General features: G+C 34.4%; 1 protein-coding gene across 1 annotated transcript; it reads left to right on the top strand.

Moving 5' to 3' along the window:
- Nucleotides 1-1,978: 1,978 nt before the first annotated feature.
- Nucleotides 1,979-21,096, top strand: LOC136219387 (uncharacterized). Its single transcript, XM_066006784.1, has 23 exons — nucleotides 1,979-2,631; nucleotides 2,714-2,775; nucleotides 4,513-4,650; nucleotides 4,758-5,036; nucleotides 5,841-5,927; nucleotides 6,353-6,454; nucleotides 6,535-6,600; nucleotides 7,140-7,253; nucleotides 7,355-7,416; nucleotides 10,964-11,008; nucleotides 12,711-12,784; nucleotides 13,005-13,072; nucleotides 14,442-14,510; nucleotides 14,603-14,697; nucleotides 14,778-14,859; nucleotides 14,934-15,012; nucleotides 15,104-15,191; nucleotides 15,280-15,433; nucleotides 16,089-16,280; nucleotides 16,650-16,709; nucleotides 18,362-18,666; nucleotides 19,184-19,289; nucleotides 20,892-21,096. Exons 1-23 carry the CDS (start codon nucleotides 2,136-2,138, stop codon nucleotides 20,943-20,945), a joined length of 2,877 nt encoding a protein of 958 aa, XP_065862856.1. The 5' UTR covers nucleotides 1,979-2,135; the 3' UTR covers nucleotides 20,946-21,096.
- The last annotated feature ends 447 nt before the right edge of the window (nucleotides 21,097-21,543 follow it).

Genomic DNA, 21,543 nt, shown 5'->3' with positions numbered 1-21,543 from the left:
TAACGTTTTTTCATATTTTCGTGTTTTTGGCATTTTTTGTACGTTTTTGCGTGTTTTTCAAGTTTTCTTATTTTTTGCGTTTGTTTACATTTTCACATTTTTCGTGTTTTGTCACGTTTTTATGTTTTTTGTATTTTTTCATTTTTTCATATTTTCGCATTTTCACGTTTTAGTTTTTCCCTTTTTTTGCATTTTTGTTTTTTTTCCGCGTTTTTTTGTATTTTTCGCATTTTGTTACTTTGTCGTGTTATTCACGGGTTTTTTCATGTTTTTAGTATTTTTTCACGTTTCGTGTCTTGTTTGCATTTTTCACATGTTCATGTTTTTCGTGTATTGTCACATTTTTGTGTTTTAGTATTTTTCACGTTTTTGTATATTTCGTGTCTTGTCACTTTTCTGTTATTCATGTTTTTGTTTTTTCATGTGTTTTTTTTTGCGTTTCGTGTTTTTCGCGTTTGTTCATGTTTTTATTTTTTCGCGTTTTTTGCATATTCTCGTGTTTTGTAATGTTTTCATGTTTCATATTTTTACATTTTTTAATGTTTTTCATGTTTTTCCATTTTTCACGTTTTTTTATGATATAAATTATGAATTCGTCAAAATTTATAGGATTTGAGAAATCGGCTAGAAAGAAGATTGAAGAATAGATATTCCATGAAAATAGGGAATAAAAATTCCATAAAAAAAATTGAATTAAAGGTGAGAATATCTATTCTTTAGGAATAGCTATTATATTCTCCTTTTATTATGTGAACGAAACGAGCCCTAACATTTTGAAAGGGACTAAGATTATGATTCTATATTTGTAAAAAATAAATAGTTTTTCATCCCCATTATGAATTTCGAGATTTAAAATGAATTGCTATTTAGTGTCCCTAATTATTACCTACCGCCTCAATATTGATATTTTTGCCCTTTTCATGTATTTTTTTTTTCAAAAACTGTTAATCGGTTATCTTTTATTATGAAAATAATTGATGCATGACAACTCGAGAATCTCGAAAATGGATGATTACGAGTCGGAAACATTGGACGAGATAACAATTTCGAAAAATTTACTTTTTTTTTTTTTTTTATCGCATGTGGTTTGAAAAAGTGTCTGGCAATAAGCCAGACAGTCACTGAAACCGTCTGGCCAATGGCCAAACGTTTTTGCTGAACATATGGCCATTGGCTAGACGGTTTCAGTAACCGCTTGGCTATCGGCTAGACGGGTTCCTTGACCGTCTGGCCAATCGGCCAAACGGTTTCTGTGACCGTCTGGTCTATTGCTAGACAATTTTTCAATCAACTAACATAATTTTTTCAAAATTGGTACCTCGTCCAATGTTTCCAACTCGTAATCATCCATTTCCGGTGTTCTTGGATTATCACACATCAATTATTTTATAATTTCAGTTTTAATCGGAAAAGAGAACCAATTAATATTTTTCAAAAGAAAAATATAAAAATAGTAAAATTGTCCAATAGTTAGCGGTCACTAGTAATATGAGGGTAGTAAATAGTAACACTCTATTTAAACCAAACGCCATCTGAAATACGAAATTAAGGACGAATTAAAGAATGAAAAACATATTTTAACTAAAAAAAAAAAGAATGAAAAACATATTTTAACTAAAAAATCATGAAGGACAATTCCATATTAAGGCTTTGATTAGATGAGAGGTTTTGAAGGGTAATTAAAGGGAGGGTAGAGAAGGGTTAATGGAAACCCTTGTTTGAAAGATTAAAAAATATGAGGGTAAAATTTTTGAAGGGTTAATGAAGGGTTTTGAAGAGTTCAAATCAATAAGTCTTTAAGAGAAGGGTTTTGATGAACCCTTCATGTTTTTTTCAAATTGATAATACCCTCTCCCTTCCTCCTTCCCCTTCCTTACCCTTTTCTACCCCACTTTAATTACCATTCAAAACCTCTCATCCAATCAAAGTCGTAAATAATGAAAAACATACTATTTTAAGTTTAACTAAAAAATCATGAAGGGCAATGCTGGAATTGGAGGTTACTTTGCCGCGGAGCGCCCTTATTCTTTCCCGCCAAAATACTCTGCGCCCAAACTTGTCCATCGTTAGTCACTCTCTCTGCCGCTGCTACTATCGCTTCATCAGAGAAACACAATTACCACAAACCACCACCAATGGATATGGATATGGACATTCCGCTTCCAGATGAGCTCGAATTGCTCGAAGCCAACTATAGTTTCCACGAAGACTATTTAGACCTTCCCTCGCCTGAACCCCAGGAGCGACAATCTCCTCCTCAATCACCACCATTGCCGCCCGATTCCCAAGTTATAGGCCATAAACGTCCTCTTTCCAATGGTCCAGATTCACCGAATCCCAAAGATCTTTTCGTATCTGACGAAAAAAGAAGTAAAGCCGACAGTGTTGGGGCGGAGACTGACGAGGACTGGCTCCGACACTCGCCGTCTCAGGGGAAGAACGATGTCAACGAGGAGGAAAGAGCAGAAGTAGATGTTGAGGAGAAAATGGTGTACAGATATGCGTCTAAGATTGATGGCGATTTCATTCCAGTGACTGCGCCGACTGGAGGAGATATGGTTTATGCTAAGATATCTAGAGTGGAGAGTGAAGAAAGATGCAAAATGATGGACTTTAAATCTCGATCAAGTGGTAGGATCTTTTGCTTGTGCCTTAACACTCTAAATTTTCAGATTTCGTTAGGGAACTTAGAGAAGTTTGTGCTACTTTGCAGGCCTTATCTCGGATCCTGTTAATGTTCTTTTACAAAGACTGGAGGCAGAGGCTTTCACTAAGGTACGCATCATGGAAAAATCTGATAATTCGAGTGCTGAAGAGACACTGATGAAAGTTTCAGCTAATTTACCTTGTATTGATAGATATGCACTCCATGTTATATTGATTCATGATAATATGGTTTAAACCATAAGGGACAAACGTTGCTCCTGTAACAGGAAAGCTGAATGCTAATTGTCACCAATGTAACAAATTTGGGTCATCTCAGATGCAAAAGATAATTTAATCATCCATTAAATATAACGCTCTTGTAATCAGTCATGTGTGTTTGAGGATGACCATCAAAGCAAGTAAAATAGACTCAGATTAGCACGTTACCATTTTCTGATGTCTCTGCTGTCATTCACCAACAAAAGACCATTTTACATGAAAGTTTAAGTGCTTTATGATTTCTGAAAAGAGTAGCCTCGTGATCAGTCATGTGTGTTTGAGGATGACCATCAAAGCAAGTAAAATAGACTCAGATTAGCACGTTATGTCTCTGCTGTCATTCACCAACAAAAGACCATTTTACATGAAAGTTTAAGTGCTTTATGATTTCTGAAAAGAGTAGCCTCGTGATCTGCAAATGTTTTGAAGAGATCTGATCTTTACATGTAATTATTTCTACAAATATAATACAGTTGAATTTCAATTGGATAAAAAATGTCTCATAGCCTAGTATGGGTTTATTCATTTGCCAACTGGCATCTTGAATTCCCAAGGCAGCACATTGTCACTTTTCTACTCTTTCACCATAAGTTAACGACTTAATTAGTCATGTTTGTTTCCCATTTCAACTTCATCAAACAATGGGACATGCTTTGATATTTGGAAGGCCATTATATTATTCAACATTCCAATTGTTATTTAGTTGTTTGATTTAATTATGAAAAAGTACCATGTTGCTATGCTTTCTCATCAATCTCTCTTCTCCACCATGTTGAAGGCAGTTTCTAATTCCCCCACGTCTAATTTGTTCTAATTTCTATTTTGTGTTCGTTTTTATCATTCTCATCTTGCTTTCCTCCCAAAATATCTGCATTAAGAAGTATATTGGAGTTACATAGTTTATCCTTTTGTGGTTCAGTTCAACTTTAACATTACTTTTTAGCCATGAATGAGTTTTGGGATTCACATACTTCTTTTAATTTATCATTTTGTTTAGTTGATGTAGATTGTTTAATGTTGCTTGTGAATTTTCTCTTCACAATTAAAAATAGTGTAAAATATTTTTGATTATTTTATTTTTGTGTTGTTAAAATAAAAGATATGAGTGCATTTTTCTTTTTTGGTTTTCTAATGCAAGTCTATTTGTGATAACAATTTCTGAGACTCACAGGCTTCAGAGTTATCATTTTGATTAGCTTATATGGACTGTTTTAATTATCTTGTGAAAATTTTCCTTGAAATTAGAAATTTAATTCAAATTGTTAATTGATTTATATGTTCTTTTGGCTTTATTTGAAAGTAAATATAAGTTTATGCATAATATGTTTAAATAGTTTGGAGTTGTGCAGGACAATGACTAGATATATCTTATTACTTTCTTAAAATTTTAAGATGTAACTGGATCCATTACTTACTTTCTCCGTGGTATTAAATGGTATAGTTGAGGTGTTAATGGTGATTCCTTGGGATTTCTGAAGTGGTAAAAATTTTGGGTTGGATTGGGTATGTCTTATATGAAATCATCATAGGAACCAAAAGAAATTGCCATTATAAGATTTCTTATGCAGTAGTTTTCTAATGCTGAAGGCCTTGCAAGCTAGTTCTGAAAGTCAAAGTGATGTAGTTCATACTGAAACACAAAGGGTGCATGAAAAGCTTTGGGTTGAAAAATATGCTCCAAGTTCATTTTCTGAGCTCCTAAGTGATGAACATACCAATCGAGAGGTTTGTATATTAAGTTGCTAAAAGTGAAGTTCTAAAGTGCAGTTGTTGTGAGGTGGCAGTTCCTTTTTACTTTTTTGCTTAACTTCTACATGACTGTTCTATTACAGGTTCTCTTATGGTTGAAACAGTGGGATTCTTGTGTTTTTGGATCCGAAATAAGGAGTACATCAGATGAAGTTTTTTCTTCTTTAAGACGTCATTCCTCTGGTTCTCAAAATCAAAGTCATGCTGCTGATTTGACATTCACAAGAAGGAAACAGGGTCATGGGTGGAATAATAAAAATTTTAGGCGCTCTAACAATTTAGATCATGAAAATAGTAAGCTGAAAGAAATTAAGGACTTATGGAGCAAGAAGACGAGGCTTACTGGTCCACCAGAGCAGAAGGTCAGAGTGCTTGATAGATTTTCCCAACAGATTTGGAGTTTAAAAATACATTGTTTCGTTTAACTTGTTTAGTTTCCAGCCGCTTCTCATATTAATATTAACAACAACAAGAAAGCCTTAGTCCCGAAATGATTCGGGGTCGGCTAACATGAACCATCATATAAAACCGTGAAATCAAGTCGTGTCAGCTACACAAATTCTCTCCCTCCACTATTTCCTATCCACTACCATATTTTCCTCAATCCCCAATAAACTCATATCACTCTCGATCACCCTATGAATAGATTGCATTAATTGATTATAATTTTGATATAAGGCAATGTGGCTTTTACTTTTCCATGCCCCAATGCTGTTTGGTTTACACATGAAGGGGCTTGTTGGGTATTGAAACTTATTGGTGGGCCCTCAGCTGGTTTGTTTGTTAAATAGATCATTTTCCTTTACTATTTCGTCAAGACTAAATCTATAATCCAATAAGCCCACAAGGTAGTAAGCTGAATCCGTATTTTCTAGCTATGGCCAATCACAGCCTTGAATCTTCTTTGCTCTTACAATTCAATCTTGCTTAGATCAACCAACTAGTTCTGATTCTACCTTCTGTTAGGGTCTTTGTAAATTACAGTTTTATCATACAGTTGGTAATCATCTGTTTTTTCCAAATTTATCACTTTCTAGTTCACCTAGTCAGACTTTGAAGTTACTTGGGATGGAGCGACCTTATTACACCATTTGTGCTTCTGCAGTAGCTAATATCACCTTTTGTGATTGGCAATTATCAGTAATTGAATGTTAACACTATTGCAGATCCTTTTACTTTGTGGTCCACCTGGGCTTGGAAAGACTACACTTGCACATGTAGCTGCTAAGCATTGTGGTTACCGAGTTGTGGAGGTATTGTCATTTACTTCTGAGTTCTCAATTGTAATTGTACATTTGAGCAAAAACACACTCTTGATTGCCTAAGGGCACATGTTTTTGGTTTTTAATTATTATGTATGCGTGCCTTTGTTTACAGTATGTATGCCCACCAATATATTACCTAGAATTTCAAGATCATCTGCTTTGTTCTCTATAGGAGGAATTTTATCATGATAATTTGATGCTGGACAATTTTCATGGTGGTTGTGTTATCAGGCTTGTAGCTTCTATATTAGTTTGAGAATTTTTTTGTTGCATTTATTGAAGGAATGAATTTATTAGCAGCCTTCACCTATTACTAGCTTATATTTCACTTGGCCTAGTTAAGTTAATCACCCAAATCATCTGTTGCTTATCCCTGTTTTGCTTTATTTCACTAAGAATTTGGATCTACGTAGGTTAATGCCAGTGATGATAGGTCCTCATCTACAATTGAAGCTAAAATTCTTGATGTGGTTCAGATGAATTCTGTAATGGCTGACTCAAAACCCAAGTGCTTGGTCAGTTATGCTCTCTTGAGTATTTTACTCTTTTTCCCCTTGAGTTGGAACTAGATACCAAATGAATGTGTGTTCTTCAGGTAATTGATGAAATAGATGGAAGTCTTGGCGATGGCAAAGGTGCTGTGGAGGTTATTCTGAAGATGGTACTTGGCTGTGGCTTTCTTTTCACCATTTCTTACTGCTTGTGAACTTTACTAGCCATACTACTCTGTCCTTATTTATGCTCATTATTCATCAATGTATTCTTTGAAATAATATTGAACCCTGCTGCCTTTGATGTTACTCATCTTCTGCAATGTTCTTGGCTGTACCTCTTTGTGCTATTAGAACTTGCCAGACAAAATTCAAAATTTCCAGGGGTATTAACAATTATTTTAGTCATTACTAGGATATAATCAATATTATTTGTCCCTTGAGTACTCTTATTCAAATAATAGTTTTCTTGCTTTTGTTTCTCTTTGCTCTTAGTCAATTTAGTCCTTGTTTTTCTTATGAAAGCTATATGCAAAGCATCTATTCAATCTGCTCTTAGCTCAGTGTTTTCTTGATAAAGATTTTTTTTTTAGGTTTTGCAAAGCATAGAATTTAACCTTTTGTATCTTAACTAGAACTTTCCATGTTGATTCTTCATTAATTTTGACTTTGTGCATTTTTATCATCTGTCATCTCTAATTTCATGCAGGTTTCTGCTGATAGGAAGTCCACCACTGGGAAGGAAAATGTTACTAAAGGAGAAGAAACAGGAAAGGCATCCTCAAAAAAGGGACGTAAAAAAACAGTGTCACTTTCGCGACCTGTGAGTTTCATACTGCACATACAAGTTTACTTGATATATCTTTGTTTATTTGCTTTTTCTTTCCTAAAACAATTCTCAAATTAAGTGGGCTGTCTGTGTAGGTAATTTGCATATGCAATGATCTCTATGCACCTGCTTTGAGGCCATTGCGTCAGATAGCAAAGTATGTCTTCTTGCAAAGTCATTGTGCCACTCTTTTGCTAAATTCTTGAAACCCATCCTACACTCTTCAAGTGCTTCTCAAAAATTCTGATGAACTAACACAACTGAAACTGTTCTCTTCTGGCACAAACAATTACGGCATTGAACTGTAAACTTTGGACCTGGGCTGAAAGCAAATTTTAGGGTACCTATCTTAGGATTCTGTCAGAACTAGGGTTCTGAGTAAGAAAATTAGGGAGACAGAAGAGAGATTTTGGAGGAAGAAGAGAGAAAATAGAGAAAGGAAGGAATATATTTCATTAAAATTCTGAATGCTGAAACAGTACCACACCCAGCCTCTAATTAGGCGAGTAAAAACAAACAAACTCACTACCAAACAAAATAGCTAATAACCTAGAGAATCTATTCTCTAAGATAGGCTTTAGGGAATTAAACTGGCCACACAGTGCCAGCATTGCAGAAATAACAAAAACACATAAAAATGAGTAACTAACTTAACTAACAAGGCTAATTACTTATTTAGTCCTGAACTCTTCTAGTATACGTGACAGATTCATGGTTTTAATTGAAATGCATTAAATATAAGAACATGTGAGCAGTGGCGAATACAGGATTGGTCCGCTGGGGCCAATTTTACACGTGCATGCATAATTTTTTTTTTTTTGCTAAATCGAACTCGCAACCATCCATGGTAGGGGTGGTTCCGGCAGTGGGGCCAGGCCCCCTCTGTCTCCGCCACTGCATGTGAGATCCGATTAGGGGATAAATACTGTCTCACAAATAGCTGGATTCTCCATCTGGGATTATTATCAGGATTAGCAGAAACCATTATTGCTATTATGAAATTATTCTTTTTTTTTTTGATGGAAAATTATGAAATTATTCTTAATATATATATATATATATATATATTTTCCTGAAACATTATGATGAAATGAAATGGGACTCTGGAACTGTTAAAGTAATAGAGTATTATACCAAATATATGGAGGGTGTATTCTAGAAGAGGAAAGGGACAGATGGAAGGAAGTGAGGTATGGAAAGAAGGGTAGTTGTCTATAGGGGCAAAAGGAAGCTATGCAAGGCTAGTGGCAAGGTCAGTGAAGGATTTGAGCAAGGTTTTTAGAGGAGGGTTTAGCTTTTAGAGAGGGTAATCTGGAATGATTTGGTTTTATGAATTTAGTGTTTGGCTCTTCATTGCGATGGGGAGAGGGGGTGAGGCCTAGGGAATAATATCTCATTGATCTTGTTATTATCTCTATCTTTGTAGTTCCTTTAATTTCACAACATTCTCAGTTGAGAAAGTTCATCAATAAACTTCGTTTATCATCCATCGCTGTGTTCATGTTATGTGCCTTTTGGTGTTTCTAACACATTATTTTTTAGTAGCATATCTAGATCTTCAAGTTCTTCATTTCTATGGATAAAAACTTTCTAACCTTAGTTTATTTGAAAAGATAAGCCTATTTTAAGTGAATAATTTGTCAAAAACTTTCACCAGTTGATTGAAGCGGGAAGTGAAAATTTGAATAATAGAAACAATGGAGTTTTGCATGCTCAAAAGAATAGAATACTTTGTGTCTGATCTCCCTTTTTTCCTGCTGTTTCCACTCTTCATATTTACGTCTCAAATATCATAGATGTAAGAGACTGAGAACAAGTGTGAAATGATTGATGCTTCACACGTCTCTAAAAATCTTGTTATCTCCTTCCTTATTTTCGCGATAGGAGTAGAATTCAATCTTGAAACTGCTATCTGACTATGCTGCCTTGTGGAACCTTTCTGAAGCTGACAGAACTCGAGCCTTACTTCACTAGTATTCCTGAAGCAGTATCTCTGTCTCATTTTCTTCACAATATTTACCCATTCAATTTTGAGGTATAGCCTTTTTGAGGAATAAGGGCAAAAAGCAACTTCAAGCTAAATTTTTTTATTTAAAAGCCTGAACGTTCATGGGTGTTCATTGAATATAATTTTGGATGCACCCTTTTGGTGATAAAGTTTGTTCCACAACAATATATCTTGATCAAATATTTATGTTTACATGTTGGACAGTTGACCAGCTTATGAATTGAGGCTGTAAAATACGTTTTCTGCCTTGCAAATTTTGATGTATCAGACAATTAGATATGCCTTGATGTTGTGGTATAAAAAAATAAAAAATTGCCTAGGCTTCCTCTAGTTGTTAATTAGTATGGCAATTACTTTTAGTGCTTGGTAAAACTGAAGAACTGTGTCAACAGTGTGGGGCCGACTATCCCAGTTAGGTCGCTAACAGGTCTATAAGCATTTTACTCATGGTAACAAAAGGAAAGTGGACTAGCTTTATGATAGTAGGTTGTTTCTGTTAGCTATCCTATTTGGAATAGAATTTAGTTATCCTTTTTGGAATAGAATTTAGTTATCCTATTTGCAAGAGAAAAGTTCTTTACTGTAATATTTCTGCTATATATTGAGCAGAAAAGCAATAATAAATCAAGTTGATTTTTTCTCAAACTACTTTATTACAAGGTGGGGACTCTTTCTTCATGACCTCTGATTAATTACTGTGAAAATAGTTTGGGAAAGAAGATCTCCTAAGAAACCAGATTTGCTAAGGGATTTTAGGTGCAAGGACCTATAACTAGATCTCAAGCACTGAGCAGGTGACAACTAATTATAAGGATCTGTTCCCCCTATCTGCTCATGTGATCATCACATCACTTTACAGCCGGGTGTGGCGCCATTATTAGTTTTACCTGTATAGATCTCACACATGCAGAATGATAAGGTCGAAAGGCAGTATTAGACAAGGCTGCAGAAAGGTAATTTTTGGCCTAGTCATTCACCATACTCCTCACCATCTTCTTTGTGAAGAAGACAGTGATTCTTGGCGTTTTTCTGTGGATTATGGGGCCTTGAATCATCACACTGTTAAATACAAATTTCCCATACATGTGATTGATGAACTCTTAGAAGAATTACATGGTCTTCGGTTCTTCACTAAACTGGATTTATCTTCAGGATAGTTCCAAGTTTGAATATGGTTGCTGTTAGCTACATGTCTCTCAACTTTATTGTTTTTATCTTTGTGAAGTTGGTAATTGTTCTTTTAGCAAATGCAAAGCTAGATGATGTATACATGCTGAATGTGTAAGTTACACAAAAATTCCTCTGTGCAGGGAACAAGTATGAAAATATACTCTCCTTTAACTAAAGCGAAGAGCTTTAGTTAGATATTCACATAGATAGACTAGCTTGCATTATTATTTTTGCGCAGAAAAATATAGATGGAAAGTGGTGCTTGTATTCTAGATGATGGAGTTGGGTTTTGGGATTGTGTGTTGTATCAAGTGATGCAGTTCTTCACTAAATTATCCCGCTTTTATATGTATAAAGTCATGCTGGCATGGACACATGATGTACTTTCCTCTATTTGATTATTATGTCGTGCTTTCCTTGAATACTATGTTGTTCTAAGCACTTACCACAAGCAATTATTTTTTACCTGTGATTTCTCAAATGTTGCAAGCTTGTTCACATTGATGAGTAAATGCTCTTTTCACAGGGTTCATATCTTTGTTCAGCCAACAGTTAGTCGTGTGGTAAACAGGTAATGAATATTTGTAATGGTTTTTAAGATATCTCCTCTAATTCATGTTTGCACACTTTTGTACTGTAATCCTTAAACCTTAAGGGGGCGTTTGGTTCGGGGTTTTTAGGAATGGGAATGGGAATGAGAGGGTTTCATTCCCTTTGTTCTTGGTTGTTAAAAAAAAAAAAACTCATTCCCTTTACCCATTTTAGATTATGGGTTTACCCCACTTTAGGTTAAGCCCATTACCCCAGGCCCTGTAGGGAATTGGATTCCCTTTACCCCATTCCCTTTCCTAAACATATCCAAACACATAGGGGAATTAATGCTTATTCCTTTCCTTTAGTTTCCCTTTCTTGATTCCTTTTCCCTTACCCCTTGTGAACCAAACGCCCCCTAATGTAAGAAGAGTTTATCGATGTGCCATAAGATAGAAATTTGTTGTAGTGTAATGGATGTTCCAAAGTGGAAAAACATGTTAATTATTTAAATATATTTCAATTCTATTATTTGATAAAAGGCTCGCCTATCTTGCTTTGAGTGACTTCATTAGGTCATTAATATCATCCAGTCATCAATTGCGTGCCTATGCATACATATGAAAAATCTCATTTGATAAGGATAACAGAAATCTTTATTGCTTATTCTTAACTCTAGAAAAAAGTGGAGAAAACCTTCTCCCTTCTCTTCTCTTCTCTTCTCTTCTTCCATATGTATATATAGACATTTGGACCCTCATCATGCATGTATGTGTTTGGAATGGGAGCTTGGCATCATATTATGGTCTGTACTTCCTTCTATTATCAGATGCAGTGGCCTTGAAAAATTAGAAGGTTTGAGTTATTTTAGGCTCCATTTGTTCTGAGGAAAATAAGGAGAAAAGAAAATAAAGGAAATTATTTATATTTCATTTGGAGTGTTTAGCTGAACGAGAGAAAAGGAGAGTGAAAGAAAATTGGCTCACTTTATCATTTCTCTTCAGTTTGGAGAGAAATGATGTGAAATCCATTATTTGAGTTATAAGTTTTTGGATTTCATAAAGTGGCCTTTGATTAATGTAAGAAACACTTGCATAATCCTTTCCTGTCTCATCTTGTATCTAAGATCCAAATAAGTATGAGGGAATCAATTTTCTTTTCCATTAGAGAAAAAACTAGGCACTAATCATTAAAGAGAATTTCATATTACTTGTCAAAGTTTCAACAGAGAGTCAGTATTTCCCAACGTCTTCTTATGAAAAAAATTTAGTTATTTGTCTCTTTGCTTGAGATTTAAAATAGCTTTTCCTTGGGCATGACTGATATATTTAATTAAGTGCATTCTTAAAATTTGGTCTTACATGCATCGAAGTCTGATTAAAGACTGCTCACTATTGATTGTTTCCTTTTCAACCTTTTCAACATAAGCTGGATGAAACTTTACGTCTCGGCAAAAAAATGCTTCAGTAAGATAACAATTTTTGCTAATTTGGTGGAAAAAATAAAAATAAAATTCAATGGCCTTTTCTTTTTCCTTCTCTCTTCATGGGATGATTCATTACAAGATTGCATATATTCTGTTATGTCAACTCTAGATGTTTAATTTGTAAAAATGCACTTAATTTTGTAAGCATCTCCATTTTTAGGTTGGAACTTGTAATTGCCAATTTATGTCCAGTAGTACTTTTTTGTTGAAAGTGGAATTTCTTTATTCATTCATTGTTGGAAATGCGTTTTTACAGGCTCAAATATATATGTAACAAGGAGGGAATGAAAACGAGTTCTATTGCACTTACTGCACTGGCAGAGTGCACAGGTGCTTGACATTTCTCTTTATGTGTGGTCTCTAATAAAATTATTGTTATTCTATTTTTGTTTTTTTTAATCAATATTGCATATGCTGAATTTTGGTTTCTGAAGTGTTAAGTGTCTTGTGATATAAAATGTTATGAATCTACCACAAAATTCCTGCCGTATTTTGTTTTGGCCATTGGCCCTATCTTTAATTGACAATTTCTTTTGATCTAACTTTTCAGAATGTGATATAAGGTCATGCTTGAACACCCTCCAGTTTCTCAATAAGAAAAATGAAACGCTTAATGTGGTAAGCCTTTCATGCAGTGTTGTATTCTATTTGTTGGATTTAACAAATCTCTTTTTCTAGTGCCAAATACTAAAATCGCTCTTACGGGGGATTTAGTTAAATAGGTAAGATAATCATATGTTTCAGTCCATGAGACAGGAAAAGAAGGGATTTACATTGACTGTGTTCGAAGTTTGAAAAGATTTAGGACTTTTAGTAGTAAAGGCAAACTATTCTTATTATAAAGATATATTCAACATTGTGCAAGGTTTCTTATTGCCTCCAGTTTAAAGGCAAAGTGTGACACGATATATATCAGTAAAAAAGAGGGTCCAAAGAACAGCCAAAATTAATCCAACATCAGCTTAGGGAAAAGGAGTGGACAAAGCCAACCTCAATGCACTGAAATGCACAGCTGTAACATGAGCTGTCCAGGAATAAATGTACGAACCAGAAAACTAACCAGATAACCTTGTCAGAGATTATAATATAACAATTCTTGGATCTTAACTATCAGCTTGAGCTTTTAGTTCAATTGGTTCCCTGACAAACCTTGCTTGAAATGAAGAGACGAAAGAGACTTACAAATTTAGCAGTTGAAGGAGGGGTCGCGCATTGCCAAGTGCAGGCGTGCGGGAGCGTCTGGAGAGTGGCGGTGCTTGTGAGCCACGTGCTGGGAATCCGGTCACTGGATTTCAAAGAGAGGCTGATCAGCGGTGAGACAAAACAATGTCAAACCTATAACTGACAGACAGACTAAGAAACTCAACCCAGAAAAAATTATAGGAACCCAAAAACCACATGCTTTGATACCATGTAGATATATAGAGAATGGAAAAATGGTACATTTGTATTATCAATGGATACACATATACACCCATGAGAGGGCATTCTATACTGGGAAAGAATAAATTAAATTCAATCGAATCAAATCCCTATGATCAAGGAATTTAATCCTATGATAAAGGTAGATAGTTATATACATATGTAACATGTATAATCTTCTGTTCACTAGTTCCAGTTAATGGTTTTTTAATGTAATATAATTTCCAGTGAATACAGAAAGCAGAACTATGAAATTTATTTGCATTGCATCAATATCTAATTTATTATTCAAGTCTTTCTTCAGACAATGATATGGATTATTTATAGTTAGCTTTGCCAATATCATTAATCTTGGAAGCATCGCCCTTAAGTGGTCCTTGGAAGCATTTTGCTTGTCTCTATTTTTATTTCGGGTGTCCTTAGGAAAGTTCAATCTACTTTAAGGACACAATGTCAGTGTGTAGTTCCTTTTTTAGTCCCTTTCTGTCTGTCGATTTGCTTGTGTTCATGAACTGAATTTATTCTGCTTTGCTTGACTGACAATAGCCACTTTTCTTGCCCTTAGCTAGAAATTGATTCTCAAGTGGTTGGTCAAAAAGACATGTCGAAAAGTTTTTTTGATATCTGGAAAGAGGTATTATAAAGTTCACATTCTATTCACACTGTTACTTGACTATTACTTCATTTACTACATCTTTATGTTTAAGCTTGCTGTTCTCTCTGTAGATTTTCCAGAAGAGAAGAGTGAAGCAGGACAGAAGATATCACAATGGAAGCTTATCCAGTGAATTAAACTTTTTGTACTCCCTTATATCTGGCCGGTACTTAATTCTCACAAACCTCATATTTTCTTCCCTCCATTAAAGACTTGGGCTTAGCTGCAATGCTTTTCTGGATGCAGTGGTGACTATGATGTGATTTTCGACGGGATACATGAGAACATCTTACAGCTCCAATATCATGATCCTCTGATGCAAAAGACAGTAAGCCCTTAAACTGCTATCCTATAATGACATTTAGAAAATTGCACATGATGTTTAACTTTGGCAATTTCCAGGTGAAATGCTTGAATAGTCTTGGTATATCTGATCTAATACACAAATATATTATGCGTACACAGCAAATGCCTCTTTATGGTATGTGTAATAAGTGTCTTTTTCATTATGCTCTCTGGATGTTGAAAAGTATCAAGCCATGATGTTCTTATCTGTTCTCTTATTTGCACAGCATATCAGCCCCCTCTTGCAATTGTTGTCCACAACCTTGTAGCTCAAGTTCAGAAACCAAACATTGAGTGGCCAAAATCTTATCAAAGGTATTTTTTATTCAATCTTTGAGTTAGCTAGTACTTGATCTTTATGTGTTCATTGTTTCTCATCTATCATGTTTATGTGAACCTTCAGATACCGATCGACGTTAATGGATAAGATGGACATACTGAGATCCTGGCAAAACAAAAATCCCCCAAATATTTCAAGACATTTGTCAATAAAATCCCTTGTGGAAGACTCCATTTCACCTTTATTACATATTCTATCACCTACATCTTTGAAGCCGGTAATTGCTATAATTTTCATCTTCTTTAGTTTGGTTGCACTTCCATCTCTCTCTTTCTCCTCTCAATCATTTGGTGAAACTTCATCCTGGCTACAATTCTTCGTGATCTGAAAAAGTATATATCTTAATTTTGTATATTGTTTGAGATTGTATTTTATCTGATTTGTCCAAGTTTTTTCTTTTTCAAAAGAAGTTAGAAATTCTGAGTTTTAAGTGGCGAGAACAATCCAGTATTTGCTATCAATCATTTTGTGCTTTGCGTGAGAAAGGGAAGGGAAACCATTTGCAAACAATAAAACAAGATTTGTGAAGTGTTTTCAAAGCAAAAGCATTGCTTGAGCTCGGCATACTCTTCCAGTGGAATTACCAATGCTTTACTTCAAAATATTTCAGTTTTCTGATAATATGGTAGAGTTGGAGGTCTTGCTTAATAAATTCCGTCATGTTGTTCAAAACCTGTCTTACTGCTCCTAGCATTATTGTGAATGCAAAAGACAAATCATATCATAAGTTCCATTTCTTAAACAATAGGCAACATTATCCTCTTGTTTTATTCACGTTTTCTGTATATCTTCCATTTTCTTCAAGTAAGAATAATGTTATTATCATTATTATTATTATTGCTGCTTTCATATTGTTTGCTTTTGTATCTCAGGTGGCATTGCACTTGCTATCACAAAAGGAGAAACATGATCTGGCACAGTTAGTGAGCACAATGGTATCATATTCTGTGACATACAGGAACATAAAAACCGATCCTCTTTCCTCTAGACAGGAACTCGAAGCAGCTTCAGATATCTCAGCACTTTCTTTTGATCCTCCCATTTGTGATTTAATTCATTTTAAGGTTGGGGCTTTTTTTGCCTGCCATTACATTTTTGTGTCTAGGATTAGTCAGGTGGTCTGTTTTTACAACCAAAGCAAAACTTCTGTCAACTCATTTTTTTAAACCTCTGTAAATGTTACCAAATTGATTAAATTAGAAAACCAAAGCCCAAATAAATATGCTATTTATAAAATCACGATTTATACAATTATTTTATGAAAGAATTTTGGTTATTTCATTTGCTAAGTTCTGTCACCAAACCAAACCAGAAACTAAAAATTATTATTACAATAAGCGGATTTTTTCTTCTTCTTCTAGGTGTAACATAATTTTGCTCACTCTTTTGTCTATTGTCTCACCCTTTTGTCTGTAACATTTCTCTGGAAACAGGGCTATAATTCTGGTCATTACGTACTTCCACTAGCAGTCAAGCAAGTTTTGGTTCATGAGGTGAGTATTTTGTAGTATCCTTTTCTTTAACTTAAATTTCTTTGTTTAATGGACTGTATCACCATAAAAAAGAGTCCTGGTTAAGAACCCAAGGCCTAAACCAATTCTTCACGACACTGGTCGTGGATTAAGTGTGTGTTCTCAGTTTCCGTCATCGGTATCATTTGCTGGCAATTAACGAATGATGGTAGATCTTTTAGTTTCTTATTTTCCAAGGGACAGTATTGCCTTTTTCGAGTGTATGTTTTAGTGTAAACAAAGGTCTCCCCCCAAAAGGTACCTTAAAGGGAGAGGATTGCCTCACATAAATAAGGAGCCATATAGATTCCAAATTTAGCAATGAGATATTTAATACGCCCCCTCATACCCGATTCATTTGGTGCGTGATGCTAATGTCAATGGGTCGCCCAATATTGAACCATGACTCTCGTACCATGTAAATAAAAGCCTAACTCACTCCAAAATATACCTCAAAGGCAGAGGGTTGCCTCAGATTTATAAGAAGCCATATAGCTTCCCAATTTAGCAATGTGGGATATTTAACATTTAGTAGTCTAGTTACATACTGTACTGTATTCTTCGAAAATATTTTTTTAGCATCTTTTTTATTTGGATAGTCTTGTGATTTTTAAAACTTAAACCTCTTGAATTTCTACCAAGGATAGTCATTTCTTGATTTTACATTTGTTTTGAGTCAAGCACTCTTTGTGATTGAGAAAAACAGCAAACAAAACGATAGCGTAGTTCATGTATTGAGTGGCTTTCGTCTTAACTCAGATAAAGCAACTTACAATTACAAGTTTAATTGATCAAAGTTAAAGGAAAGGAAATACATGGGTAGAAACGGAGTGAGCTCACTCAATCCCCAGGAATTCTACTGAATCCCTCTCTGCTCACAAGAACAGAGCTGGTACACTAGGAAACAGATTATCAATCTTCATGACCCCCAACATATAATTAACTAACTACCTATATATATTCTTTCCCCTTTCCCACACTACCCTCCATCTCGTTACCTCTAACAATCCCTTAGGCATGACTGCTTCTAGCTCACTTGCTCTTGCATCTTCTTTCTCCTGCTGGACACTCCATGTTCAAGGCCCATGATAGGATTGACCCAATTTGCCCTCATTAGTTGATTATTTATCACCCTGTGCTAATACTGGATGCTGATGATTTATGAATATGGGCGGATGCCAGGTGGGAAGTTCTTTTGCCAGCTGCCAGGCACTAATAGCAGATAGTGTTGTTAGAAACATGTAATCAGTACAATAGCTACTGGGAAATCACAAACATCGATGTTTAAATACCAAGTTATATTTTCTCATTAGAAAAATACTGTTTTTGTTAGACTATTAGTATAGTAATTGAAATTTGAAAACCATTGGGATGTGTTAGCCAAGTGTCAACAGTTCTACTAATATGTGCTTGAGTTTTGAAGCCTGTGCCTTGCAGTGAATTCCTAAGTGGTTCAACTCGAAGATAAGTGAGTCTGACAGATTTAAGACCACCCTGTTCTTTATGTTTACCTCTTGATTTTTCATAAGCAGACAAGAGTGATATTCTTGTTTTTAAACATTTAAAAGAATCTCTGTTGTGCTTCTTGGGTATTCTACGGAATGGAATTTTCACTTCAGAAATTCTACTTTCAGGTTGAAAAGCAAAAGATTTTGCTAGTAAGCAGATCTGGGCATTTGACAGATGGGTGCAATAAAGAAGACCTCAACTTAGCTGACAGAAAGAAACTTGACTTACAGTTTGCCAATGATGATGCATGTTTGTCTTCTGGTAAAAATGAAACTGGAAAGAATGTACAAAATCCAAAGCAAAATAATCCTAGAAGTTTGACAATGTCATCAAATTCAGATTGTAGTAGAAGTGTCATGTCCAATATGAAACCAAAATCCCAAGAAAATCCTAAGATGCCTTCTACTGGCTCCTCTAGCTTCTTTGACAGGTATAAAAATTTGAACAAACCTCAGTGCGTTCAATTTTATTTTTTCCCCTGTTTTTGTCATTTGAGGAGGTGTTGAATACCTTTTCATGATTACCATGGAGGTAACCTGTGAGATTTTTGTCTATAACATTATGTTTCATGTTGAATCTATTTCTTGACCAAAGTTTTGATGGATTAATTGGTACCTACTTGTGTATTCGCTGAGATGGTATTTTCATGCAACCCTTATTGGTGGCAAGTTGTTTCATTGTGTTCTTTGACTGCATTTTTACCTTGGCAGTACCAGCTACTTGTTCCCTGTATTGCATGTATTGTACTGCCAGACTATCTGAACACGATTTCCATACTTTTGTTTGGGTATTATAAAAATTCATTAACATGTGTTTCCTTTGATTATAATCTTCATTGTGAAGAAAAAGTTCATTTTATCTGTTTAAATGTTATACATTATGATTAGTAAAAAGTTCCAGTTTATTCCTTTTAATTCCTGATCCATGTCTTATCACCATAAAACCAGATTCAGGAAAGCGAGTAGCAAAGGTTCTCAGAATACTGCTAGTTCTGTACAGACAGTAGCCACCTCAGAAAGAGATTCACGCCCTGTGCTATTTAAGTATAACGAGGTAAGTAACTGATCATCGGATATCAGTTTATCATCATATACAGTAAAACCTCGATAAATTAATAATGTTGGGACCATGGAATTTTATTAATTTATAGAGTTATTAATTAATCGATAAATTAATAATTATTAATTTATAGAGTAATTTTAAATTATTTAAAAATAAATTTTAAATTACTAATTTAAATAAAGTTTTTGTCTAAAATCAATGAACAAATAAAATTAAATGTACATTATATAAGTTAACTGAACTTGGAAGTTCATTGTATTTATGTTAAAAATATTCAATGTATCATAATTAATGAATTACTATATAAATTTATATGGAGTATTGTTTCAAATCATACAAAAAAAATGAGGATGAAACTGAGGATAATTCGGTACTTTTGAAACCAGTCAAAGGAAATGAAACAATTATAGCATCATCCACTCTTTACAATTTTTTGTTACAATTTGACAAGAATACATCGGAACTTTTGAATGCACTGAGAATAGTTAGAGATGAATTTCAACTAGATTTAAATTTTAAGAAAAAATAAAATAATATAGATTCATATTTTGCTAAATATCCTAAGTATGTATATCTATATATATATATATTTCGCATATGTATTTGAGAAATTATTAATTTATAGAGGTAATAATACAATGTATTTATAAAGGGTTGTTCCGGAAAATTATTATCTTATTAATTTATTAAAATTGATCATTTTTTGAACTGGCTCAAATCGGGACCAGAAGAAATTATTATTTTAAAGAGTTTATTAATTTATCGAGTATTAATTTATAGAGGTTTTACTGTAAATGGATTTTACGTGCATAACAAGGATTGCTATTATCTTATGAATTATAATTGTTGAATGGATGTGGCAAAAAATTGTGGAGATATTGTGCTGAATATTTGTTAAAACATGGCAAGAAGTACCCTGGGAGTTTTGTTCATTCTGATTTTGGTGGATTAAGCTCATGATCTTTCGTTTCAACACTTTTTTTGTCACATTAGGGCCCTACTAGAAAATTCAGTTTTGAACATAAAACTTGGTTAAAAGAGGGCTGTTCATTTCATTTGAAATTTGAAGTTTTAACGGTTCGAAAGCAGTCTTTTTTGTGTGATGTGGCTATAAAGAAACTGTGAAAATAATATTTTTTTTATATGCGAGCAGTTTTTTTTTAACTGAATTAGATTTTCACAGCAAATTAATTTGGCAAATAAAGGCTTAATGTGACAAAAAAAAAAAAAAGATCAGGGGTCTGATGCCTTAAAAATAAAAGTTCAAGGGCACATTCTACCAAAATCGGAATGATCAGAGGTTTAAAATGCTTTTCGCCTTAAAACATTCACACTTCGGAAAAACCATTGTATAGAATGAAAATTGAATTATATATGCCATTTGTTGTATCAGTAAAACATAATTGAAGCCTCTTGCAGAAGTAGCAATGACATAATATACCTGCTAGAGCAAAATAAATGAAGTGACTTATTGTGTATCTATATGTGCTTGATGTTTGTAAGCAAACTGTTCATTAACTATCTGTTGCAGCCACACTTTGAACTCAAATGCTGACTTTAACACCAATCGCTCCCTTCCTCCTATATATGCAGGGTTATACAAATGCTGTTAAAAGGCCTGTTCGGATGCGAGATTTTCTGCTATGAATGTAACGTGGCTGTCTCTGTATATTTATTTATTCTAACACCATAAAAATGTATCAGAAGGCGTTATAGAAACTCTCGTCTACTGTTTATTACTATCCAACCTTGTGCAGTTTTTAATATAACGATTACATCATAGTCTAATTGATTTGATGATTTTATACATCTAATTGACACCCAAATTCTATACATAATACATAGAGTGATTTTCTTGACCCGTAGGAGAAAACTTCTTTTACGTTTCCACGAGGAGTTCTACCTCTATCACAATGATCCCGTTTCTCGAATCCTTCTAATTGACGTTTGGTGTCGAAGAGAAGGAAAATATATTGGAAAAGTGTGTTTTGTCATCCGATTAAAACTCGTAGCAGGCATTGAAATTTCCTTCACGTTAGCGTAAAAGAAATTTCCAATTAAAAGTGTGTAACCCCAACAAATTACATCTGTTCTCTTTAGCAGATAAAATTGGGACCCCAACAGATAAAATTGCAAGGTTGAAACAGGGCAGAACCACCCAATTCAAGGATGGTTCCTAAACATGCCCCCTCTGCCTCTGCTTATGGTGCTTGCCCGTGGTTTCCATAGATACGCAAATGAAAGA

This window comes from Euphorbia lathyris, chromosome 2 (assembly GCF_963576675.1).
Source record: "Euphorbia lathyris chromosome 2, ddEupLath1.1, whole genome shotgun sequence".
In the NCBI taxonomy this organism is placed as follows: Eukaryota; Viridiplantae; Streptophyta; class Magnoliopsida; order Malpighiales; family Euphorbiaceae; genus Euphorbia; species Euphorbia lathyris.
Note: the sequence above shows the minus strand (reverse complement) of the source record. Positions and strands in the feature narration are given on the sequence as shown.